This window comes from Emys orbicularis, chromosome 1 (genome assembly GCF_028017835.1).
Source record: "Emys orbicularis isolate rEmyOrb1 chromosome 1, rEmyOrb1.hap1, whole genome shotgun sequence".
In the NCBI taxonomy this organism is placed as follows: Eukaryota; Metazoa; Chordata; order Testudines; family Emydidae; genus Emys; species Emys orbicularis.
This window is the reverse complement of record NC_088683.1, coordinates 370,096,894-370,124,612: the sequence shown is the minus strand read 5'-3', so window position 1 is coordinate 370,124,612 and position 27,719 is coordinate 370,096,894. Positions and strand designations below refer to the sequence as shown.

General features: G+C 47.1%; 1 protein-coding gene across 1 annotated transcript; it reads left to right on the top strand.

Moving 5' to 3' along the window:
- The first annotated feature begins 9,452 nt into the window (after positions 1-9,452).
- LOC135873873 (olfactory receptor 52R1-like) lies at positions 9,453-10,451 on the top strand. The gene has a single exon (XM_065398486.1). The coding sequence runs from the start codon at positions 9,453-9,455 to the stop codon at positions 10,449-10,451; it is 999 nt and encodes a 332-aa protein (XP_065254558.1).
- The last annotated feature ends 17,268 nt before the right edge of the window (positions 10,452-27,719 follow it).

Genomic DNA, 27,719 nt, shown 5'->3' with positions numbered 1-27,719 from the left:
TCTTATATAGGCTCCTATTACCCACCACCCCCTGTCCCGATTTTTCACACTTACTGTCTGGTCACCCTAAACGAAAATCCCATGTGCCTTCAGAAAGTGTTCGTGTCTCCCCACAGTCATCTTTCTCCAGATCTGTCTCTCCACTATCTACCTATCCATCCTGGGCATTTAGACAACATCAAACCCTATGAGACCTAGGCACTATCCCTAGGTTTCTAAGTAATCACCTATAATTTTTAAATATACAGAAATACACAGAACAGCCAATTCCTCTCTGACTCAGTGGAGAGCCCAAGTGTTCTCATCTCCCTTTGGGAAGGTCCCTTAATTACTGTTTGCTGCTAAAGCTGAATAACCAACACAGAAGTGCAGACATGGAAACAGAGACATGAGCTAGAGTGTGTCTGGTCTTCAGCCTGTCTGCATCCAGATGCCGCTTCTCCCCTAGAGGCTGAGTGAACCCCACTGGGATTGCACAGAGCTATAGTATAAACAGGGTACACACCTGTGTCAGCTCTCGGTGTGCGATGCTGCTGCAGATATTGGGGTGAGAGAGGTGTGGGACACGGCTACCTGAGGGATATTTCTAGCGAAGAGGCTTCCGTCTCAGAAATCACAGGTACCCATCTCTTTCTGTTCGACAAACCAAGTGCAATGATGAGATCGAGAAAGGGTCTGTAGTCATTTCCACTCCACGCAGCCACTAAACATCCCAGGGCCCTTGCCACAGATGCTGAATTTGCTCTAGTATCATGGGTCAAAATGTCCCTCTTTGCTGTGCCCGCCTGTGATGGGCTCCAACCCGAAGGTGGCTTCATTTCAGTGGCAGAGTGGATCCTTTAGGACAGCGGTCGGCAACCTTTCAGCAGTGGTGTGCCGAGTCTTCATTTATTCACTCTAATTTAAGGTTTCGCGTGCCGGTAATACATTTTAATGTTTTTAGAAGGTCTCTTTCTATAAGTCTATAATATACAACTAAACTATTGTTGTATGTAAAGTAAATAAGGTTTTTAAAATGTTTAAGAAGCTTCATTTAAAATTAAATTAAAATGCAGAGCCCCCCGGACTGGTGGCCAGGACCCGGGCAGTGTGAGTACCACTGAAAATGACCTTGCATGCCACCTTTGGCTCGTGTGCCAAAGGTTGCCTACCCCTGCTCTAGTGTTTTGGCTGATAACTTGGCAATTATTCATAGATTCATAGATTCTAGGACTGGAAAGGACCTCGAGAGGTCATCGAGTCCAGTCCCCTGCCCGCATGGCAGGACCAAATACTGTCTAGACCATCCCTGATAGACATTTATCTAACCTACTCTTAAATATCTCCAGAGATGGAGATTCCACAACCTCCCTAGGCAATTTATTCCAGTGTTTAACCACCCTGACAGTTAGGAACTTTTTCCTAATGTCCAACCTAAACCTCCCTTGTTGCAGTTTAAGCGCATTGCTTCTTGTTCTATCCTTAGAGGCTAAGGTGAACAAGTTTTCTCCCTCCTCTTTATGACACCCTTTTAGATACCTGAAAACTGCTATCATGTCCCCTCTCAGTCTTCTCTTTTCCAAGCTAAACAAACCCAATTCTTTCAGCCTTCCTTCATAGGTCATGTTCTCAAGACCTTTAATCATTCTTGTTGCTCTTCTCTGGACCCTCTCCAATTTCTCCACACCTTTCTTGAAATGTGGTGCCCAGAAATGGACACAATACTCTAGCTGAGGCCTAACCAGAGCAGAGTAGAGCGGTAGAATGACTTCTCGTGTCTTGCTCACAACACACCTGTTAATACATCCCAGAATCACGTTTGCTTTTTTTGCAACAGCATCACACTCATAGAATCATAGAATATCAGGGTTGGAAGGGACCTCAGGAGGTTATCTAGTCCAACCCCCTGCTCAAAGCAGGACCAATTCCCAACTAAATCATCCCAGCCAGGGCTTTGTCAAGCCGAGCCTTAAAAACCTCCAAGGAAGGAGACTCCACCACCTCCCTAGGTAACGCATTCCAGTGCTTCACCACCCTCCTAGTGAAATAGTGTTTCCTAATATCCAAACTAGACCTCCCCCACTGCAACTTGAGACCATTGCTCCTAGTTCTGTCATCTGCCACCATTGAGAACAGCCGAGTTCCATCCTCTTTGGAACCCCCCTTCAGGTAGTTGAAGGCTGCTATCAAATCCCCCCTCATTCTTCTCTTCTGGAGACTAAACAATCCCAGTTCCCTCAGCCTCTCCTCATAAGTCATGTGCTCCAGACCCCTAATCATTTTTGTTGCCTCCGCTGGACTCTTTCCAATTTTTCCACAGCCTTCTTGTAGTGTGGGGCCCAAAACTGGACACAATACTCCAGATGAGGCCTCACCAATGTCGAATAAAGGGGAACGATCATGTCCCTCTATCTGCTGGCAATGCCCCTACTTATACAGCCCAAAATGCCGTTAGCCTTCTTGGCAACAAGAGCACACTGTTGACTCATATCCAGCTTCTCATCCACTGTGACCCCTAGGTCCTTTTCTGCAGAACTGCTACCTAGCCACTCGGTCCCTAGTCTGTAGCAGTGCATAGGATTCTTCCGTCCTAAGTGCAGGACTCTGCACTTGTCCTTGTTGAACCTCATCAGGTTTCTTTTGGCCCAATCCTCTAATTTGTCTAGGTCCCTCTGTATCCGATCCCTACCCTCTAGTGTATCTACCACGCCTCCTAGTTTAGTGTCATCGGCAAATTTGCTGAGAGTGCAGTCCACACCATCCTCCAGATCATTAATAAAGATATTAAACAAAACCGGCCCCAGGATCGACCCTTGGGGCACTCCGCTTGAAACCGGCTGCCAACTAGACATGGAGCCATTGATCACTACCTGTTGAGCCCGACGATCTAGCCAGCTTTCTATCCACCTTACAGTCCATTCATCCAGCCCATACTTCTTTAACTTGGCAGCAAGAATACTGTGGGAGACCATATCAAAAGCTTTGCTAAAGTCAAGGAAGGCAATTAGGTTAGTCAGGCACGACTTCCCCTTGGTGAATCCATGCTGACTGTTCCTGATCACTTTCCTCTCCTCTAAGTGTTTCATAATTGATTCCTTGAGGACCTGCTCCATGATTTTTCCAGGGACTGAGGTGAGGCTGACTGGCCTGTAGTTCCCCGGATCCTCCTTCTTCTCTTTTTTAAAGATGGGCACTACATTAGCCTTTTTCCAGTCATCCGGGACCTCCCCCAATCGCCATGAGTTTTCAAAAATAATGGCTAATGGCTCTGCAATCTCATCCGCCAACTCCTTTAGCACCCTCGGATGCAGCGCATCCGGCCCCATCGACTTGTGCACGTCCAGTTTTTCTAAATAGTCCCAAACCACTTCTTTCTCCACAGAGGGCTGGTCACCTTCTCCCCATATTGTGCTGCCCAGTGCAGCAGTCTGGGAGCTGACCTTGTTTGTGAAGACACAGGCAAAAAAAATCATTGAGTACATTAGCTTTTTCCACATCCTCGGTCACTAGGTTGCCTCCCTTATTCAGTAAGGGGCCCACACTTTCCTTTACTTTCTTCTTGTTGCTAACATACCTGAAGAAACCCTTCTTGTTACTCTTAACATCTCTTGCTAGCTGCAACTCCAAGTGTGATTTGGCCTTCCTGATTTCACTCCTGCATGCCTGAGCAATATTTTTATACTCCTCCCTGGTCATTTGTCCAATCTTCCACTTCTTGTAAGCTTCTTTTTTGCATTTAAGATCACCAAGGATTTCACTGTTTAGCCAAGCTGGTCGCCTGCCATATTTACTGTTCTTTCTACACATCGGGATGGTTTGTTCCTGCAACCGCAATAAGGATTCTTTAAAATACAGCCAGCACTTCTGGACCCCTTTGCCCTTCATGTTATTCTCCCAGGGGATCCTGCCCATCTGTTCCCTGAGGGAGTCAAAGTCTGCTTTTCTGAAGTCCAGGGTCCGTATTCTGCTGCTCTCCTTTCTTCCTTGTGTCAGGATCCTGAACTTGACCATCTCACTGTTGATTCATATTTAGCTTGTGGTCCACTATAACCCCTAGATCCCTTTCTACTGTACTCCTTCCTAGACAGTCTCTTCCCATTCTGTATGTGTGAAACTGATTTTTCCTTCCTAAGTGGGGCACTTTGCATTTGTCTTTGTTAAACTTCCTCCTGTTTACCTCAGACCATTTCTCCAATTTGTCCAGATCATTTTGAATTATGACCCTGTCCTCCAAAGCAGTTGCAATCCCTTCCAGTTTGGTATCATCCGCAAACTTAATAAGAGTACTTTCTATGCCAATATCTACGTCGTTAATGAAGATATTGAACAGAGCTGGTCCCAAAACAGACCCCTGCGGAACCCCACTTGTTATGCCTTTCCAGAAGGATTGGGAACCATTAATAACAACTCTCTGAGTACGGTTATCCAGCCAGTTATGCACCCATCTTATAGTAGCCCCATCTAAACTGTATTTGCCTAGTTTATCAATAAGAATATCATGCGAGACCGTATCAAATGCCTTACTAAAGTCTAGGTATACCACATCCACAGCTTCTCCCTTATCCACAACACTCGTTATCCTATCAAAGAAAGCTGTCAGATTGGTTTGACACGATTTGTTCTTTACAAATCCATGCTGGCTGTTCCCTATCACCTTACCACCTTCCAAGTGTTTGCAGATAATTTCCTTAATTACTTGCTCCATTATCTTCCCTGGCACACAAGTTAAACTAACTGGTCTGTAGTTTCTGGGGTTGTTTTTATTTCCCTTTTTTATAGATGGGCACTATATTTGCCCTTTTCCAGTCTTCTGGAATCTCTCCCGTCTCCCATGATTTTCCAAAGATAATAGCTAGAGGCTCAGATACCTCCTCTATTAGCTCCTTGAGTATTCTAGGATGCATTTCATCAGGTCCTGGTGACTTGCAGGCATCTAACTTTTCTAAGTGATTTTTAACTTGTTCTTTTTTTATTTTATCTGCTAAACCTACCCCCTTCCCATTAGCATTCACTATGTTAGGCATTCCTTCAGACTTCTCGGTGAAGACCGAAACAAAGAAGTCATTAAGCATCTCTGCCATTTCCAAGTTTCCTGTTACTGTTTCTCCCTCTTCACTGAGCAGTGGGCCTACCCTGTCTTTGGTCTTCCTCTTGCTTCTAATGTATTGATAAAAAGTCTTCTTGTTTCCCTTTATTCCCATAGCTAGTTTGAGCTGATTTTGTGCCTTTGCCTTTCTAATCTTGCCCCTGCATTCCTGTGTTGTTTGCCTTTATTCATCCTTTGTAATCCGTCCTAGTTTCCATTTTTTATATGACTCCTTTTTATTTCTTAGATCATGCAAGATCTTGTGGTTAAGCCAAGGCGGTCTTTTGCCACATTTTCTATCTTTCCTAACCAGCGGAATAGCTTGCTTTTGGGCCCTTAATAGTGTCCCTTTGAAAAACTGCCATCTCTCCTCAGTTGTTTTTCCCCTCAGTCTTGATTCCCATGGGACCTTACCTATCAGCTCTCTGAGCTTACCAAAATCTGCCTTCCTGAAATCCATTGTCTCTATTTTGCTGTTCTCCCTTCTACCCTTCCTTAGAATTGCAAACTCTATGATTTTATGATCACTTTCACCCAAGCTGCCTTCTACTATTAGCTGACAGGAGCAGTGTTTCTAATTCTTACAGTGTTATTGGGATGGTCCCCCACTGGTACAGGTGTCCTGAATTTGGCCCTACACCCCATCATAGCAATCTTGGGGTGCCAATTAGTAGTGGTTTTGTTACCAGCCTAATGACATGCTGGACCTGGCCCAAATTCCGGTGATTGCAAGTCCCCCGACAGATGAGTCAGTGGTTACTGCCACCGACACTCGTACCCCCAGGAAGGGAACATATTGAACTTGTCGCCCCTCCCTCAACTGAGAGGGTAGACTAGAATGACCTCTTGCTAGTTACTATGCTGGTGTGCTGAGTAGGGGATGCCAACAAGAAGATCATTTGCTCGGTATCGGCTAAGAGTGCTAGGGCTCCTCACTAGCAGCAATATGACACTTTTTCAACATTGGCAAGACATCTTCTCCCCTAGCTTCATTCTAGAAGTCAACTGAACAGTTATGCCTGAAATTTTGAAAATTCAGTTCAGCTGGAAGTAGACACCCAGAGTGGGAAATTTCAGGTTAATGTTTGGCAGACTTAATTATGCCATTAAAAATATGAAGAAAGGTTGCCACATATATCAAGAAGCAATTTGTTCAAACAACAGCATAGCAGATTTAGATTTAATCTCAGATAAACTTCCCAACTGTAAGAACAGGAGGACAATGGAACAGACACCCAGGCAGGTTGTGGAAAGTCCTTCTGTTACCCGGGTTTTTTTTAACCCAGAGCTCTTGGTAACTTTTACTCTGTGCGAGGTGGTATCGGGAAATAAATCAAGGGAGCTAAACTTTACTTAGTCTCAAACACTTACACACGTCCGCAATAGGTTAGTGAAACACCCCCAACCCTCGATAATTACCGAAGCTGAGCGTGGCTTTCGAGTGGAACCGTGACAGGCTTCAGCTGGCCAGGCTTCTGTCTGCCGGTGGGGACCCAAAGATGCGTCCAGAGGGAGCGTCCCTGAAGAGACCTTCTCAGAAGTCCAATTACCTCAAACTTCTTCCCCTTATTTATACATTAGTAACACAATGACATATCCCTTAAAGGAAACTTGCTAAGCAAGTAGGGTTAAAAGGTCAGACACCTCATGATTGCCAATTAACCAGAGATTTTTTTTTCAGCGTGTCCATGCCTTTGGGCCCTGACAAACATTCCTGGGGGCACATACGATCAGACTTCTTGTTTTTCTACAATACATGCATCAGCAATTTTAACACTCTTAGCAGGAAGGCACTGGGGTGAAGCTGCCTTGTCTGTGGCAGCCGAAACCCCCGCTCCTCCTGTCTGGTTACACTGAGGCCACTGCATGACCAGTTTACGACCTGCTGCCTTAGCTATACTGTTAGCAATAAGCAAGAATGGTTCAGTATGGCCTGTTAACTTGATTACTGTTAGCAATACACGATAGTGGTTTAGGCACTTTACTGGTTTGCCAAAATCTCCCCGAACACTTCACTAGACGTTTTAAACAGGAGGCTGGATACTCATCTGTCTTGGATGGTCTAAACACAACAAATCCTGCATCTTGGCAGGGGGTTAGGCTAGCTGATCCTTGCAACACCTTCTAACCCTGTTGCTCTTTGATCCCATGATACAAAATCCTAGTGTAGACCATGTCTTACCCACACACAAGCTATGGAGCTCAATAGTGGCGTAACTGGGTGAAATTTAACGTGTTGTGTAACACAGAAGGTCAGACTGGATGATCTGATGGTCCCTTCTGATTTTGAACCCTATGAATCTATTGACATAGAAAGTAGTTCAGGCAATGGCCAATCCATTTGTGAATCCCATTCAGCTAAGCTCTTTGCTCCAATAATATCTGTGGCAAGGAGTTCCACAGGCCAAATATGGATTATGTAAACAGTTTTCTTTTATCAATTTTATATGTTCAGACTTTCAAAGTAATTGAATGTTCCCTTGTTCGTGTGTTATGAGACAGAATAAAGATAAATGCCTGAACTACTTTCTATGTCAATAGATTCATAGGGTTCAAAATCAGAAGGGACCATCAGATCATCCAGTCTTTTATATCATGGAATCAAAGAGCAACAGGTTTAGAAGGGGCTGCAAGGATCAACTAGTCTAACCCCCTGCCAAGATGCAGGATTTGTTGTGTCTAAACCACCCCAGACAGATGACTATCCAGTCTCCTATTCAAAACGTCCAATGAAGGACTTTCCACAACCTGTCTGGGCATCTTTTCCATTGTCCTCCTGTTCTTACATTTGAAAAGTTTATCAGAGATTAAATCTAAATCTGCTATACTGTAGTTTGTACCCCTTGCCTCTTGATCTATGTGGCAACGTTCCTCCATAGTTTTAATGGCAGCCTTTCAAGTATCTCAAGACTGCTGTCATGTCCCCCCTTAATACTCCCTTTTCCAAACTAAACATAGCCAATTCCTTCAGCCTTTGCTCGTATGGCTTGCATTCCATCCTGTGGATCGGCTTTGTCATTCTCACCTGGATCCTTTTCAGTTTCTCTACATCCTTCCTTTATATTGGAGACCATAACAGGACACAATACTCCAGCTGAGGTCTAACCAGCGCCAAGAAAAGTGCTACTATCCCCTCCCGTGACTTGCATGCTATGCCTCTGCTAATGAGAATTAAAATTGTACTGGCTCCTTTTTGCAATAGCAAAAAAAAAAATCACACCCCTGAGAGATGCAGCTCTATTAACCTAACCCTGGTATATAAAGCAGGAAGTCTACCAAAGAATTCTTCATCGACCTAGCTACCACCTCTCAGAGAGGTAGATTATGTACACTGACAGGAGTACCCCCACCGAAGTACCCATGGGGCTGTTGGCAGTTGAAATGGGGTCACTGTTGAGGATAGCATCCAACTCCTTATAAAAATGGCAGGTCTGGGGCACAGCACCGGAGATACTATTTGCCTCCCTTGTGTTCTGGTACATGTGCCGCAGCTCCTTCCCCTCTGCTGTGCACTGCAGTGTGTCCTGCTCATAGCTCTTTTCCCACACGCTGCATGAAATCTGCCCATAGGTATTGACATTCCTATGGCTGGAGCGCAGCTAGGACTGCACGGCCTCCTCTCCCGAAATACTGAGCGGATCCAGCAGCTCCACAGTGTCCCAAGCGTGGAGCTGCCATGGCCACCTGGGAAGGTGTGATGTGAGCACTCCAGACCGAGCAAACAGGAAGAGGAATTTCAAAATTCCAGAGCCTTTAAAGGGGGAGGGGCAGAAAGCGTTTACCTTGATGCAGGGGAGAGGAGTTGAAACTGTTCACCAGAGCACTCAGGATGGGCAATGTGGGACGCCTTCCGGAGGCCAATTACAGTGATTAAAAACTAACACAAGTGTCTACACTGGCACTTTGCCAACAAAACTTTTGCGTAAAACTCTTGTCAAGGTGGTTTTATTATGTCACTGAAACTGTGGAGTTCCGTCGTTGAAAGTGGCTTTGCAGTGTGTACACCGCCACTGTTTCTTTGGCAAAAGCTGCTTATTTGTGGAAACAAAACATGGCAGTATAGAAAAAGCCTAAGGAACAATGATGAATAACCAGTATCCACACTTGTGTTTCCTACTGGTGCCTAGTAAGGTTTTGCGGACCATGATGTGTAGGAATTATTGAGCAGGGAGCCCCATAAAATATGGAATTGGCATTAGTAGGGTCAGTTCTTCATAATTCATTTTTCAGTGTGCAAAGAGCACCCAATCTGCTTTGCTCATGAGAAAACCCTCCAGTAGTGTATGTAGTCTCTCATAGTCACATTGTTTCTCCCTTCAGGTATTTTTACTGCGACCATCACCCAAGACCCTGGGCATATACAGGAAGTCAGGGGAACGTACGGTACATGCAGGAGACACCGTTCTGCCTCAGATTTCGACATCTTCTCCCCTACTCCATGTCAGAGTCCAACACAACTGACTTCATCAACCCCTCCACCTTCATCCTGCAGGGCATTCCTGGCCTGGAGGCGGCCCACATCTGGATCTCCATTCCCTTCTGCACCATGTACATCATAGCCATCTTGGGGAACTTTTCCATCCTGTTCACTGTGAAGATAGAACCAAGCCTCCATGAGCCCATGTACTATTTCCTCTGCATGCTGGCTGTCAATGACCTGGTCGTGTATACATCCACCCTGCCCAAAATGCTGGCAGTCTTCTGGTTCAATTCCAGGGAGATAGATTTCAGTGCTTGCCTCACCCAGATGTACTTCATTCTCATCTTCTCTATGATGGAGTCTGGAATCCTCGTAGCCATGGCTTTGGATCGCTACGTGGCCATCTGCCATCCCCTGAGACATTCCACCATCCTGACAAACCCCCTGGTGGCCAAGATTGGCCTGGCTGTGGTGCTGTGTGGTTGCATAGTTGTATTGCCCTTTCCCTTCCTAGTGAAGCAATTGCCCTATTGCAGAACCAACGTCATCCCCCAGCCGTTCTGCGCACACATAGCTATGGTGAACCTGGCCTGCACCGACACCCATGTTAGTAGTTACTACGGCCTCTTTGTGCAATACTGTGTGATGGGTCTGGATGGGATTTTTATCGGGGTGTCCTACACCCAGATCCTCAGAGCCATCTTTATCCTCCCCACAAAAGACGCGTGGCTCAAGACTTTGGGGACCTGCAGCTCCCACCTTTTTCTCATTTCAGCCTTTTACATTCCAAGTATCTTCATCTCCCTCATGTACAGATTTGCCCAAAATATGCCCCTGCATTTCCAAGTTCTCATTGTCAATGTGTACTTCTTGATGGCCCCCATGCTAAACCCCATCATCTACGGGGTGAGGACCAAACAGATCCGGGACAGGCTGCTCAGGCTCTTTACTCATAAAGGGACCTAAAATTTTCTCCTGTTGCTGTGGCTCTCAGACCGAGCTCTGTGCAGAGCTGGCTGGTGAAATGGTGCTGGGCCCTCTTCCCTGAATCACTGACTGGACAGTTAAAGTGACATTACATCCTTTCCTGTCCTTGCTGTACTCTGTCTGCATGACAAACTGAGGAATCTTTTTGTGTACAACTCATTTTCCCATAGGGTTGCCACCTTTCTAATTGCTGTTAACTGGATCTCTGAGGCCCCGCGACCTGCGCTGCCTATTCCACAAGACCCTGCCGCACCTCTTTCCACAAGGCCCCTTCCACTGTCCCATCTCCCCCAAGGCCCCACTCTATTCTCCACCTCTTACCCCAAAGCCCCACCCCTGTTACTCACTCCCCTCCTCCCCAACCCCATCCACTTGCAAGTTCATCTCTACCTTCCTTCTCCTCAGCCTGGGCTCCCTCTGCTCCGGGGCTGGGACGGGATCTACTGTAGCCTGGCGAGGAACCTGCAGTGAGGATGCAGCGCTGGAGCCAGCAGGCCAGTCCGGAGCAGAGAGGGAAGCCAGGAAACCGAATAAAATCATCTGAGGGTTGGGAGCAGGGCTTCGATGCAGTCAGCTGAAACTGTGCATCATACAGCTTGTGGGCCCTAAAGCTCAGCTGTAAAGTCCTGAGGGGAGAGACCATTGTATGGCTATTTCCTTAGCTTACAGCGATTGTCTCAAGTTGCAGTGGGAGAGGTTTAGTTTGGATATTAGGAAACACTGTTTCACTAGGAGGGCGGTGAAGCACTGGAATGGGTTATCTAGGGTGGTGGCGGAATCTCCATTCTTTTATGTTTTTAAATCCCGGCTTGACAAAGCCCTGGATGGGATGATTTAGTTGGGGATTGGTCCTGCTTTGAGCAGGGGGTTGGACTAGATACCTCCTGACGTCCCTTCCAACCCTGATATTCTATGATTCTATGATTCTACCCTAATCTTCTATGATTCGTTCCTCCTCGCTGGGGGCCTATAGCTGGCAGGGTCCATGCAATGGGGATGGGCTGGAAGCCCTTTACCCTGTGCCAGGCCTTGGGGGCAGGGCAAGGGATCAGCTTTGAAACTAGAAGAACAACAGCTGAGAGAGATGGAAGTATAAGCCCTTGCATTAGCTGGGAAGGCGGGATGCTGGGGAGAGGCCAGGGTGGCTGCGGTAGCTCACACGGAAGGAGATAAACGGCACATCTACCATTAGCCGGCAGTTTACACGGCACCTTATCTGGAATGAGAGAGGCCCCACTGCCCAGGGGCTGAACGGTGAAGCTGGGTCTAACATATGCTCTGCATGACACTTTTGATAACTACATCTAGAAGTTCTTTAGCTAGGCTCCTAGGCAGCGTTCTCCCCACGTCATGGATGGGCTGAGCCAGACAGAGGTAAAGTGGTTTACTCGAGGCCACACAATGAGTCGGTGGCAGAGCTGAGAATAGAAACCAGGAGTCCTCACCCCCGCCCCCCACTACCCCCAGCACCACTGCTCTGACCATGAACTGACATTGCTCCCCTGCGTTGGGTTAGATACAGTGAGGCTATTTGTGTGTTGTGATCAGTGGAGTTGCCGTCCTTCTTCAACAGGAGGAATTTATTAAAGAAACAGCTAAAAAGTAGACACGCAAAAACAGGTTTCCACACAGTGCAGTGTTCTGCCTTGTTTTGCTTGTTTACCAGGGACCACACGCTGCCTGGAACTCCATAGAGAGCATAAAGGCCAACGATGTGCTGCAATGAACCACATCAATGCAGGGTGTGACTCTGCAGCCCTGATTAGGGGCTTTTGGTAGCAGCACACTAGACATAATAATTAATAATCTCCATTTAATGCATGGAGAAGCTGTGCCCAAGGTCACCCAGCCAATCTGGGGAAGAGCTGGGACTCTTCACTCCCACCTCACTGGTCTCTGTGCTTGTTATCCAGCTTTAGGAGTAAACAGTAATTAAGGGACCTTCCCAAAGGGAGATGAGAACTCCTGGGCTCTGTGCTGAGTCAGAGAGGAATTGGCTGCTCTGTGTATTTGTGTATATTTAAAAAAATATATAGTTGATTACTAAGAAAGCCTGAGTCTCATAGGATCTGATGCTGGGTAAATGCCCAGGATGGATGGGTAGATAGTAGACAGACAGATCTGTTTACCATTGTGCTTTTCCAACTGGTGATATCTCAGTACAGATATTCAACAATGCCATGAGGTGGTATGACTCAGTTTCCCCTTTCACACAGCAGACCAGGTTTATTATGGTTTCCCTGTTGAGAGAAGCTTTGAACCTCTTTACAGGAGGGCTTCTTGGCTAAAAGCTTTCCCCCAAAATCATGCATGTTGCATCTTTTCATGGGATTTACCATCAATACCAAATTCTTTGTTATAAGGCTTATTATTAGTATCAAACTTTGCATCATCAGATTTAACATCGTCACCAAATCTTTTATCACAGGTAGGTGTTTCCATGTATTTTTATTATACCATGCCTTTTGCTTGGACAATTTTGTTTGTTCAATATCCATTAGGTCGTTCAATTCCTCTATGAACCTGGGCAGGTATTTATTTACTGTTTTTCCTTTCCCCTCAGTGTCCCATTTAATAGGGATCTCAGTCTAAGGTCATCTTTGGTGTCTTGGTATGCCAGGGGTGAGGTAAGGATGTAAAGGGACTTTGCATGTTCGCTAACCCTCTGTGGAGCATAGAGGAATGGGGTAATATGGAACATGATTCTCACCAAGAGTGAAACACTGTGTGGTTTACTCCCAATAGATGCTTGTGTCTGCTCAAAATCATCAGCTAGAGAAGCCATCTCATCCACAGTGTTCACCCTTTTCTCCTGCAGACACTGTTTTCATTATATTTACATATATTTAAGAAATGCTCCTCAGCAACAACATCAAACATTCCTTCAAAGCATCTAACACCTTTGCCCCTTGCCCACTTTCCCATCAAATCTTTCATTTTATTTACATATTCCACATTACTTGTATCAGCATCCCTCTTAGGATTTGTAAGTTTCACTCTGTATGTTTCAGGGGTAATCTGACATTGTTTCAAAACCATTTATTTGAATTTAGAATAATCCAAAAGATTCTCAATTGGCATTTTATTGACTATATCCAGGTTTTTACCAGTTAACTTTGCAACGAAAGTGGGCATCTTCTGGTTACCAGGAATCTTATGAATCACACACAGCCTCTCAAAGATAGTGACGCATTCACTATCTCGTTAGCCTGACCTCCCACTTGGTAAAGCATCCCCCATCCTTTCATGTATTTATACCTGCTTCTGTACTTTTCACTTCATGCGTCCGACAAAGTGGGTTCTAGCCCACAAAAGCTTATGCCCAAATATATTTGTTAGTCTCTAAGATGCCACAAGGACTCCTCGTTGTTTTTGTTGATACAGACTAACACGGCTACCACTCTGAAACCTATTCAGCAATATCACCTGCCTCATTGTATGCAGGACACAACTGTTCACATTTGTGGACTTTTGGAGAGGTTTCTGCATTTCTCCTTTCCAACCTGTGACCACCTTTCCAGTCATTTTTTTCCCTTTTGGCTGTGTTTTAAAGTGTTGAGTTGTGGTGGGAGTGAGATCAAGTGGTGGGAACTGCCATGTTGAGGGAACTTCATTATCCCAAACAGAGATACCAGCACAGTTAGTGGAAAATTATAGGCACAAGATGGAGTCCAGTGTCACATGAGCCGCTCACATGCCCTTGCATCCATGGCCCATTGTGTTAACTGATGAGCCATCAAGTTGAATATCCATTCGCAATGTGCTGGCTAGGCTGGATGTAAACTACTTTGTGGGAGTTACCACAGGAGGAAACACATTTGAAATACAGGTAGATTGTCAATATTTGTTACTTCAGAGGCAAAACTGATACAGACACACAAATAGGATAATCACATTCAGCAAACCACAGCTTTTCCATAGATACCTCATATGACATATTTTGTACAAGATTTGTTGCAACTAGATAACAATGGTGAATGTGGGGTTCCAGGGTTTTGCTTGGAGAGCTATAGAACCAGACCTTTCTGAGTTCTAATTTTGTATTTTTGTATAAGACATACTTCCACATCCTGAAAAAGACTGCAAACTACTCTGCACCGTAGGAGAAAATAATGCTGAGGTACAAAGCAAAGGAAACTAGCCTCAGGGCCTTGGCACTTGGTGTCCAGCTCCCCACTCCCAGAGGGAGGTGCTAGAATGGAAGCCACATCCTGAGTCTGGGCCTAGAAACCCAGAGCTAGAGGCAGGGCCTGAACGCTGCTCTGACTCAAAAGCACTTCTGGTGGGCGTCGAGCCACTGGAGTTTGAGCAGGGGTGTGACAGCAAACCTGAAGCTGCTCCATGGACGCTGGGGTACTGTGAGTGGAAGGGGAGTAGGGCTGGGTGATCCCAAACCTGTGTGAAGAGGTTCACAAGCTGTTCTCTTCAACCTAATATGGTTCAGCTCCCCCAGACACACCAAATGGTTCAGCACACCCTTCCCAGAGCTCCCCCTTGGGCACAAGATCGTTAAAGCAAACAGACCTAGGCCTTGAAAAGGGGTTTTCTAAAACATTTCCTTTACTTTAGACAGCACAAGAGATACTGAATACACACAATACAATACCTGCACGCCATTCCCTGCCTCAGTGAACATAAGATTATAAGAACGGCCATACTGGGCCAAACCTATTCCAGTATCCTGTCTTCTAACAGTGACCAATGCCAAGTGCTCCAGAGGGAATCCATACCACGTCAACCATGCCTAGCTTCTGGCAAACAGAGGCTAGGGCCATCATCCCTGCCCATCCTGGTTAATAGCCATTGATGGACCTATCCTCCATGAATGCATCTAGTTCTTTTTTACTCTGTTATTGTCTTGGCCTTCACAATATCTTCTGGCAAAGAGCTCCCCAGGTTGACTGTGCATTGTGTGTAGAAATACTCCCATTTGTTTGTTTTAAACCTGCTGCCTATTCATTTCATTTAGTGACCTCTTGTTCTTGTGTTATGAGAAGGCACAAATAAGTTTTCTGTATACACCTTCTCCACAATTGTCATGATTTTATGATATTTTCCATCTATCCCTTTCTTTATGATTCCCAACATTCTGTTATCTTTTTTGACTGCCACTGCACATTGAGTGTAGAGTTTCAGAAAACTATTCATAATGACTTGAAGATCTCTTTCTTGAGTGGCAATAACTAATTTAGACCCCATCATTTTATATGTATATGTAACCCTTCTGCCCATCTAAGTTGGCAGCAACAAGGGCCGGGTTCTGTATCTAGGGGTTCCATTTCAATAATGCAATGCAAAACCGGCTCGAGCCCCCACCCAGTGACCTGGGACAATTACATACCACCCCCTGGGTACCTCTAAGAGGCAATACTTCCCCTCTCACAAGCACGGAGTCTGAGTGTAGCAGAAAATGTTTAATAACATGAGGTAAACGACATCAGTATAAAATTGGAAAAAACACCACAAACAGGATTCATAACACAAACCATGAGCACAACCCACCCCAGCAAATTGGGCTGTGTCCTTTCCCTTTGGTTCTTGAATCCAGCAACCCAAAAATCACCCAGAGTCCCCAAAGTCCAACACCCCCAAAGTCTCTTGGGTCCAGCAACCACCCAAAGTCCCAAAAGTCCAACAACCCCCAAAGTCTCTGTGTCTGCTCAGTGCAGCCCCAGAGTAAAGGGGGGGCACACAGGGTGTTAAGGGGCACCTTACGTGATCCGAGGCTGGCCAGCTGTCTGTTTCCCCATGGGGGTTCCACCACAGCCTTCACCACGAGCCAGTCCACTTTCCTGCCATCCCACAAACTGCTCCACTCTACAAGCTGCTCCGCTCCACTCCGCTCCGCTCCGCTCACCGACCTGCGAGCCGTTCCAGCCGTCCCCGCAAACAGCTCCGCTCGCCGTTCCTTGGGCCACTCCAACCGGCCCCGCAAGGCTCCGCGCCGCTCGCTGCTCCTCCAGTCGTCCCCACAAATTGCTCCGCCAGCTGCTGAGCAATATAGCTTCAGGCTCCCCCACTAGTTAACACAGCACTCAGTGATCTCAGCTCTTAATAACTTTAGCTCTTTTGTGATTTCAGCTCTTAGCGATTTCAGCTCATAGTATAGTAGGGGAGCCCCAGTGCTAGTGCACCATTGGACCAAAGTGAATTCAGCTCAGCAGCCTGTAACTAGACTCCTAATGGAATCAAAGTTAGCTCTGACATTCAACAGTGGAGAGAGAAGGTGGTACAATTGGTGTTTCCAACCCTCAGAGGGGGCCCATACCATCAGGTACAAATACCTGTCCCCATCCTCTCTCAATTCACTGGGTTTTGTAACCCATGCCCCTTGTCAAGCAAGTGCTACTTAGGTAATGGTGAAGGACTCACTCAGTCCTTCTGTCATACAACAGTTCCATTGGCCTTGATTCACAGAATCAGGGTAACAAAACTTTATTCTTCCTGCCCCAATAACAGAGAAACTGGGGATCCCACACCAGCCAAAGTAACCACTTTCAGTTGCTGTTGTTCCATGCCAGGCGAGTGGGTGTGCCTATGCAAACAAGATTAGCCCCTGGAGTTCTTTTCCACACTCGCCATAATTCACCACCAGATGTCAGGGTAGAGCTCATCCTGACTCTGCTTACATCTATTTGGGATGATGTTTTCCAATGTGCATTAATTTTTCCACACTGCCCTGAAGCAAACTTTGGGATTTGGAGTCTGGTCAGCTCCTGCAACTTCTGGCTCCTCCTCTAACTGGAGTCTGTCTCTCTCCTGCAGACACAGCCCTGCAACCAAAGAGTCCCTTCTCCCGCCCTTGTGCCTCTGTGTGATGAAGTGGGACTGTTCTTAATGTTTCCTCTGAATACTGTGTGGGAGCCTAAGTTTCCCCTATGTATTTCTTAAGTCTCTAGGTCAGGGGTCAGCAACCTTTCAGAAGTGGTGTGCCGAATCTTCATTTATTCACTCTGATTAAAGTTTTCGCGTGCCAGTCATACATTTTAATGTTTTTAGAAGGTCTCTTTCTATAAGTCTATATTATATAGCTAAACTATTGTTGTATGTAAAGTAAATAAAGTTTTTAAAATGTTTAAGAAGCTTAATTTAAAATTAAATTAAAATGCAGAGCTCCCCGGACTGGTGGCCAGGACCCAGGCAGTGTGAGGGCCACTGAAAATCAGCCCGAGTGCCGCGTTCGGCACGCATGCCATAGGTTGCCTACCCCTGCTCTAGGTGGTGGGATAAAGGACAGTGTGCATAAATGACTGAGGGTATGTCTACACTACGAGGGTATTTCGATTTCACTTAAATCGAATATGTGGAATCGATATTGCTAAGTCGAACTTGTGTGTCCACACTAAGGACAGTAATTCGACTTTGTGAGTCCACACTAACGGGGAAAGCGTCGACATTGGAAGCGGTGCACTGTGGGCAGCTATCCCACAGTTCCTGCAGTCCCCGCAGCCCATTGGAATTCTGGGTCGAGCCGCCAATGCCTTCTGGGTAAAAAAAAAGGGTCGAGGGTGCTTTTGGGTAATTGTCGTCATCCGTCTGTCAATACCGCCCTCCCTCCCTCCCTGAAAGCGCCGGCGGGAAATCAGTTTGCGCGCTTTTCGGGTCAGTGACAGCGCGGATGCCACAGCACTGCGAGCATGGATCCCGCTGCGACCATCACTGCAGTTGTGGCACTTGTGAACGCCTCGCAGGTTATCATCCACCTTTCCCAGAGGCAGATGCAGATGAACCAGGTGAGGAGGCTACGGCACCGCGGAGAGGGCCTGAACTCTGAGAGGGGCACAGACCTCTCACAAAGCACGGGACCCAGCTCCGAGGACATCACGGTGACAATGGGTCATCTGGATGTTGTGGAACGGCGATTCTGGGCACGGGAAACAAGCACTGACTGGTGGGACCGCATAGTGCTGCAGGTCTGGGACGAATCCCAGTGGCTGCGAAACTTCCGCATGCAGAAAGGGACTTTCCTGGAACTTTGTGAGTTGCTGTCACCTGCCCTGAAGCGCAATGACACCCGGATGCGAGCAGCCCTGACTGTCCAGAAGCGAGTGGCCATAGCCCTCTGGAAGCTTGCAACGCCGGACAGCTACCGGTCTGTCACGAACCAGTTTGGCGTGGGCAAATCTACCGTGGGGGTTGTTGTGATGCAAGTAGCCAAGGCAATCGTCAAGGTACTGCTCTCAAAGGTAGTGACCCTGGGAAACGTGGAGGTCATCATAGATGGCTTCGCCGCGATGGGATTCCCAAACTGTGGTGGGGCTATAGATGGAACTCACATCCCTATCCTGGGACCGGACCACCAGGCCAGCCAGTACATCAACCGAAAGGGCTACTTTTCAATGGTGCTGCAAGCACTGGTGGACCACAGGGGACGTTTTACCAACATCAACGTCGGATGGCCGGGCAAGGTTCATGACGCTCGCGTCTTCAGGAACTCTGGTCTGTTTAGACGGCTGCAGGAAGGTATTTACTTCCCGGACCACAAAATAACTCTTGGGGATGTGGAGATGCCTACAGTCATCCTTGGGGACCCAGCCTACCCGCTAATGCCCTGGCTCATGAAGCCCTATACTGGTGCCCTGGACTCTGAAAAAGAACTCTTCAACTACCGGCTGAGCAAGTGCAGAATGGTGGTGGAGTGTGCTTTTGGCCGTCTCAAGGGGAGATGGAGAAGCTTACTCACTCGCTGTGATCTCAGCGAAACCAATATCCCCATTGTTATAGCTGCTTGCTGTGTGCTCCACAATCTGTGTGAGAGCAAGGGGGAGACCTTTATGGCGGGGTGGGAGGTTGAGGCAAATAGCCTGGCATCTGATTACGCCCAGCCAGACAGCCGGGCGATTAGAAGAGCACAGCGGGATGCGCTGTGCATCCGGGAGGCTTTGAAAGCCAGGTTCAACACTGAGCAGGGTGACCAGTGACTTTAAAGTTTCTGTTCAGAGAAGCTGAACCTGCCCCCGTTTCTTTACCCAGTTAAGGATGACTATCCTCTCCAGTTACAGACCCCCACCACCCCCTTCCAAAAAAATAAATTTAGTTTTATTTTGTTAATGAACACCGTTGTCTTTATTACTGTTTTCGCGGGAATGTTTTAAACATGGGACGCAGACTGTGGTGGGGAGCGGGTGTAGTGTACTGATGCAAATGATCCTTCTAAACTCCAGGAATGACAGGAATCGCAGTGGCGGATTGGTTGTTTCCACGGAGCCTGCCAGCCCTCCTGAGCGGGACTGCGTGTATGTGGGGGCTGTGTGACTTTATGGCAGGGGGAGGAGGGTTACAGATCCCCTGCTGCGTGGCTCTGTGATCCAGGACAAGGACCGCTGCATAACATTTGTAACTGCCCTCCCCCGCCACAAAGTCACAGAGCAACCCCCCCCCCCACGCACAGAACATGAAAACCACCTCCCAGACTGACCAGGGTAACTAGTCAATGCACTGTGTATGTGCCCTGCTGCTGGACCTGCCACCGCCTCTGTAGCCTGCTAAAGGTGAATGTCCTGTCCAATTACCAAGCCCCTTCCCCCCCTGCAGACAGACTCTCCCTCAAAACAGCATGACTGAAACAGTAATGAACAAAAACGTATTTTTTATTAACAACCACACATGAAACTGGGGGGTGAAACTTGGAAGGGGGCTTGCTTGAGGCGGCCAGGAAAGGACTTTTCAAATTTTAGGGTGCTTGAGCAGTCTGCAGGGGTGGAGTGAGATTTTTCACGGACTCTCCCGCCCCTCCTTCTTTGGACTTTGGGCGAGGGGGGTATGGGACTTGGTGGCGGCGGAGTGCGGCTCCTGATAGACTGCAGCGGGGCTCTGTCCTCCTGCCTCCGTTCCTGCAGAACATCAACAAGGCGCCGGAGCGTGTCCGTTTGCTCCCTCAGAAGTCCAAGCAGCGTTTCAGTCGCCTGCTGGTCTTCCTGCCGCCACCTCTCCTCACGGTCCATGTGTATCCGGTGCATTTGGGACAAATTCTCCCTCCACTGGTTATGCTGTGCTGCCTGGGCTCGGGAGCAGCCCATAAGTTCAGAGAACATGTCCTCTCGCGTCTTCTTCCTCTGCCTAATGTGCGCTAGCCTCTGGGAGTGTGATTCCAGGCTGGGTTGGGAGACATTTGCAGATGTGGCTGTGGGAATGAGGAAAAGGCAGTGAATTCCTCAGAAAGATAAATGTAGTTGTGAATCAAGAACCTTGATTCACAAGAACATAGTCTTTCTCCGTGAACAAGACCATGAACCACACCTATCACATGCGCACTGAGGACAAGGTCGAATTTTCGAACCTCACCTTCAGTGCCTGGGCTTTTGCACTGCCGATCTGGGAACCGGGGCAGGACACGGTACTCTCTGTAGCTGGCAAAGATGGTAAGCCGTAGACTTGTTGCAGATTAAAACTTTAGGAGTACCACTTGCCACCTTTCACATTGAAAGCAATGCCAGTCTGTGCTGCCATCAGTCGGCCAAGCAAGAACTGTGGCCCTGTCCCACCCCCTCGCGGATGTGCCAGAGAAAGATCCCTGGATGCTGACCCTCTCCTGCCCCCACCGCGTGGCTGTAAACCAGCGGTCACAGTTCTGTAAAGGAACTTGTTGCAAGCAGTCCCAATACTAACAGTCCCCTACCTAATTCAAAGCAGGTTGTCATGACCGACATCACCCTCATGAGGATCCCTGACAATGAGATCCGGAGGATGCTTCGAGAAAGCATGCAGAGACTGGGGCCCTATGCCGCCATGATCTGCAAGGCGCTGATTCCTGAGTACCTCCTTGTCTCCTGGCGCGGGAACGTCTCTTACTTTGGAGGACCAAGTAAAGCAGCTCTCCCAAGGAACCTGATGAACAGGCTATCCCTTTACCTCCAGGAGAGCTTTGTTGAAATGTCTGTGGAGGACTACTGCTCTATCCCCGGACTATAGACCGGCTTTTCATCTAGCTGCAGTAGCAGCGACAAAAGAGTGGAGCAGCCTGGGCAGCACAATCATGCAGAACCGGACACTGTTTGATTTTTTTACAAATACTTGTTAGTGATTATTTAAGCGCCCAGGGGGAAGAAATCATGAATCAAAGATTGTTATTAGTATTAATATTCTAGTTTTGTACAAAATAAAGGTTTATATGTTTAAAGCACTTACCGCTTGATCCTTCCCCTGAATCTGTGTCCGGGTTACATGCTGGGGAGGGTTGGTAGGGGATCTCTGTAAGGGTGATGAAGAGCTCCTGGCTGTCGGGGAAATCAGCTTGGTAAGCGCTGCCGACTGCCTCGTCCTCCTCATCTCCTTCCTCATCTTCCCCGTCCGCTAACATGTCCGAGGAACCGGCCCTGGACAATATCCCATCCTCAGAGTCCACGGTCAGTGGTGGGGTAGTGGTGGCGGCCGCACCAAGGATGGAATGCAGTGCCTCGTAGAAACGGGATGTGTGGGGCTGGGATCCGGAGCGTCCGTTTGCCTGTTTGGTCTTCTGATTGCCTTGTCTCAGCTCCTTGATTTTCACGCGGCACTGCGTTGCATCCCGGCTGTATCCTCTCTCTGCCATGGCTTTAGAGATCTTCTCATAGATCTTTGCGTTCCGTCTTTTGGAGCGCAGCTCGGAAAGCACGGACTCATCGCCCCACACAGCGATGAGATCCAAGACTTCCCGATCAGTCCATTCTGGGGCCCTCTTTCTATTCTGGGATTGCACGGCCATCTCTGCTGGAGAGCTCTGCATCGTTGCCAGTGCTGCTGAGCTCGCCACGATGTCCAAACAGGAAATGAGATTCCAACTGCCCAGACAGGAAAAGGAATTCAAATGTTGCCGGGCCTTTTCCTGTGTGGCTGGTCAGAGCATCCGAGCTCGGACTGCTGTCCAGAGCGTCAACAGAGTGGTGCACTGTGGGATAGCTCCCGGAGCTATTAGCGTCGATTTCCATCCACACCAAGCCTAATTCGATATGGCCATGTCGAATTTAGCGCTACTCCCCTCATTGGGGAGGAGTACAGAAGTCGAATTTAAGAGCCCTCTATGTCGAACTAAATAGCCTCGTGGTGTGGACGGGTGCAGGGTTAATTCGATTTAACGGTGCTACATTCGACATAAACGCCTAGTGTAGACCAGGCCTGATACTCTGTCTCCCTGGCAACAAATGGCCAGGGCCCTTACCCCCCTGCAAGGGAATAGCTAAAGGTGAACAAAGAGATCAGGTGATCTCCTGGCCCAGGAAAGAGACAAAGCCCAGAGAAGGAGAGGCCGGAGGGGGTTTCAGTTGGGTGCTCGCTGGGAACGGGGAAGGGAGTGCAGACACAGGTGTCTGGCTCTCTGAACCCCATAATGGACCCAGCCGAGGGGTCCCATTCGCCGCTGTACCTACAAGCTCTATTTTAGACCATGTTCCTGTCATCTAATAATCCTCTGTTTTACTGGCTGGCTAAGAGTCATGTCTGACTGCAAAGTGGGGGTGCGTGCAGGACCTCTGGCTTCCCCAGGACCCCGCCTGGGCAGACTCGCTGAGGGAAGCGCATGGAGGGGCATATGCTGAATGCTCCAAGGTCAGACCCAGGTGAAGCTGTGTGAGCTTCTTGCCTTAAAGACGGTCTGCTCCGAGGGAGAGGAGGCTCCCCAAAGTCCTGACTGGATTTGTGGGGAGCAGTTCCAGAGCATCGACCGGGGACTCCGTGACACTCTGTCCTGCTGCAGCTTCTTGTAACTCCTCCAGTCTCTGTGTTTTTAAAGAGCTGGACCAACATCTCCTTCCTAAGTTCCCTCTTCTGGGGAGGTTCCATTCCTTCCCCGCATGTCATCTTAGCCTTTTACATCCCAGCTTTCTTCTCCTTCCTCATGCACCATTTTGGCCACAATGTGCCTCTGCATTTCCATGTTCTCATTGCCAACATGGAGCTCCTGGCACCCTGAAATCCTGTCATCTATGAGGGGCGGACCAAACTGATCTGGGGCAGGTTGCTCCAGCTCTTTACTCATAAAGGGACCTAAAAGTTTTCTCCTGGTGTTCTGGTTCTCCCACCAGGCTCCGTGCCGATCTAGGTGGTGCCATGGTCCTGGGCCCTCTTCCCTGAATCAATTACTGGACAGTGAAAAAGACATTAAATCCTTTCCTGATCTTACTGTGCTTTTTCAGCATGACAAACTGGAAACCAGTCTATGTACAAATCTTTGGTTCGCTATCTTTCTAGTTGCTGGTAACTGGACGTCCGAAGCTCCACCCCTTGCCCCACCTCTTCTGCCAAGGCTCCACCCCTGCTCTGCTTCTTCCCCCAAGACCTCGCCCATGTCTGTTATTACTTCCCTTCCCTGTCACTGTTAAAGGGCTTTCCCTTCACCCTCTCCCCTGGCTCTTGTCACGCACACAGAAAGCAGGAGACCAGAAGTCCAAGGTGCAGGCAATGTTTATTGGGGTTAGTTTCCTGCAAGCATGTCCATAACCCTGATACTGCAGAGCCTTATTTCCCAATATCCCATTTGCCCCCTTTCTTGCTGACATCATTATACCCGAAATGCACACCCTCAGGCCCACACCTTACAATTTATGGTAATGTTCCATTTTGGGGAGTCGTGACTCTGGGGTCTTTGTCCCAACTCTTTCGTACCCCATGGGAGGGGTAAGGAGTGAGATTTTGCTGCGGTCATAGACAGGCATTTCTTTGTCCTTTTAGTGTTTTATACCTTCCCCCCAATCTCCCCTCTCCCCTCTCGACTGATTGCTTGATCTTGCCTTGAGATAAGAGTTGAGGCAGTCTTAAAGTGTGCATTCATATATTATACACCCACCATGCACAGAAACACGTTTAACTGTTCTTACCTATTCCCATTATGCTAACAAACCCATCTGGCTAGGCAGAAGCAACATACACACGATCTTTGTCCTTTGTTCACACACATTAGTATAAGATATAAGTATATATAGATATAAGAGTATCAAAAATCAAATGGGCAAACAAGACCCAAAATTCTGTCTCAGGTGAATATACAGGCCTGAATCCTACATTATCAATAGCACTTGTAATTGTCACTCGCTGGCTCATTTCCACATCCCTTCCCCACCCCCAGATACAAGGGAGCCATTTCAGGTTTTGGTAGGGGTGGCAACTTTCCCTGTGATTCCAGGGGCTTCTTAGGCTCTTGAAAACTCTACTTTTTGGCTGATAACAACAATTAGCTGACAGGAGCACTGTATCTAAATCCTGTATAAAAGAAGGAAAATTAAATAAATATTAGACCCACTGAGCTCTAATACTGACATGTTCTGACATCTTGCGGCAAGTCACTTAAGGGACACTGGCTAGGTTGAAAAATTTAATGTATATTCTTACTCTGTAAGGACTCCTGGGTTCTATCTCAGCTCCAGGAGGGGAGTGGGGACTCTTGGTACCATGAGGGTGAGAGATGGCTTGATTCAAATCCTGCACACTATTACTTATAATCACTTAATATCTATCTTTCTATAGTTAATAACTATTTTTAATATATATGTTTTAACCTGAAACAGTGTGTTGTTTGAAATGTAAAAGGGAAATCTCTTCAGAGACAAAGGCTGGCGCATTGTCCTCTCCACACTGAGGAAGGGTAATAAACTTACACTGGTCAGGCTTCTGACAAGGGCAAGATGGTTCAACTGTGTGAGTGCAATACCTGGAGAGGACTGGATAAAGAACACAAAAGTGCAGACAGGATTTACTCTAGCCTGTTTACATTCAGATGCTCGTTTTTTCCCCCTAGAGGCTGAGCAAACCCCACTGGGATTGCCCTGAACTATATTATAAATGGTGTACACTTCTGTATCGGCTCTCAGCGTTGGATGCTGCTGCAGATGCTGGTGTGAGAGAGGTGCGGGACACGGCTACCTGAGGGGGATTCCCAGGGAAGATGCTTCCATCTCAGAAATCACAGGTACCCATCTCTTTCTGTTCGACAACCCAAGTGCAACCTAACCTTCTGTAGACAGCTTGAGGTCAAGGGAAGAATTCTTCCATCGACCCTAGCTACCACCTCTCGAGGAGGTGGATCATCTATGCTGATGGGAGAACCCCTGCTGTCAGTGTGAGTAGTGCCTTTCTAGCATTTTCAGTGTGGACAAGCCCTCAAGCAGATCTTCCAGAAAAGCATCCAGTCTGGATGTGCAGGTATGGGGTTTTGGAGAATCCACCACTTCCCTTCACAGTGTGTTCCAAAGGTTATTCACTGTCAGTATTAAACATTTGACCCTTATTTCTAGGTGGAATTTGTCTGGCTTCAGCTTCCAATTACTGGGCCTTGTTCTGCCTTTCTCCACTAGATTACAGAGTATGTTAGTACCCATGTTTTTTGTCTTTTTGATAACATAAATAGATGAAGCTCTTTATGTCTCTCATTGTCCAACATTTTCTCCAGCTTCCAAACACTTTTCTGGCTCTTTTTTGCACCCTCTCCATTTTTTCAACATCATTTTTGAAATGTGGACCCCAGAACTGGAGGCAGTCAGTTTCACCAATGCCATGTGCAGAGGTAAAATCCTTCCCCTGCTCCAACTCACCACTCTCCTGATTATGCAGCCGAGGATCGAATCAGCACTTTTGGCCACAGCATCACACTGGGAGCTCATGATGAGTTGGGTGTCCACAGTGACCACTACATCCTTTTCAGTGTCCCTACGTTCCATAATACAGTGCCCTAATCTGTGGGTTGGACCTGCTTTCCCTGTTCCAAGAGGATCACTTTGTATTTGACAGCGTGTAGGGCCTACATTCCCTTTTCCGAGAGGATAACTTTGCATGTCACTGTATTAAAGCATGTTGTTTGCATGAGCCCAGCTCATAAAACACTCTAGATCAATCAGTGTGCCTGCCCTGGCCTCCTCATTGTAACCACTCTGCCAACCTTTAGGTCATCCACAAATTTTATCTTCAGTGATTCAATATTTGCTTCCAGATCCTTGATAAAAATATTGAAATGCATCGGGCCGAGAACTGATCTGTGCAGAACACCACTAGATGCAGCTAGATTTGCTGACAATGGCCCATTGACCAGTGCTTTCTGAGATCTGTCTGTTAGCCACTTTTTAGTCCATTTTACGTATGCTCTACTGATATTGGATAGTGTTTTTTATCTGAATGTTTTCCCATCCTAACTCAAATACCTCAGAGAAATCAAAGTCTATGACATATCATAGAATCATAGAACTGGAAGGGACTTCGAGAGGTCATCAAGTCCAGTCCCCTGCACTCATGGCAGGACCAGCACCATCTAGAACATCCCTGACAGGTGTTTCTCTAACCTGCTCTTAAAAATCTCCAATGATGGAGATTCCACAACCTCCCTGGGCAATTTATTCCAGTGCCTACCCACCCAGACAGTTAGGAAGTTTTTCCTAATGTCCAACCTAAACCACCCTTGCTGCAATTTAAGTCCATTGCTTATATGTGGTTTCCTTGACCAACAAAATGTTTACTCTCATTAAAGGATGAAATTGGATTTATTTGGCGAGACTTTTTTTCTGTAAATCCTGACTGACTGACATTAATTATATTTCTAGAGGATCTTTTGAAGTAATCCTATATCAGCTTTTCCATTGTTTCCTAGCCTTTATTTTTTAAATAATTTACCTTTAACACAGAATGGTCTTGTATTCACGGTTTGTGGGAGGAGGGTTAGCTCTGCTGCGGCCTGTTTGTGTACTTCTGTTTCCAAGTGAGATGTGTGGTTGATCGGCTAGCTCGTAGCTCTGGTGTTCATAACTCTGAGGTTCGACTGTAGATGCTGTTTAACATCCTCCTTGATTGTTAATAGACTGGAAAGTGTTTCATCACGTCAGGTGATATAAATACCTCACACTGCTTCTTTTCAAATGCAGAACAAACCTATCTCTTGAACATATCTACCTTTTCTGCAACATTAACAAGTTTGCTTTCTCCCTTTAGGAATTGGCCTGTAATTTTTCTAGGATTTCTTTGGTTCTTAAAAGACTCAATAACCTACTTTTTGTGATTCATAATCCTTCCAAGCAAGGATTTTTTCCTTTAACATGATCGCTTGATGCATGGAGCACCATAAAATATGGAATTGGCATTAGTAGGGTCAGCTGTTAATAATTCATTTATCTGAATAATTAAAATGTCATTTTTCTATGTGTGACGAGCAACTAATCTACTTCAACCATAAGAACTGCCTTTCGTAGTGCATGTAGTGTCTCATGTTAACATTGTCTCTCCATCCAGGCATTCATACTTCAACCATCATGCTAGACTTTGGGCAGAAAAGGACATCAGGGGAATGTACGGTAT

What these genes read in the sequence shown, in the direction of transcription:
- LOC135873873 (XM_065398486.1), top strand. Translation starts at nt 9,453, where the DNA reads ATGCAGGAGACACCGTTCTGCCTCAGATTTCGACATCTTCTCCCCTAC.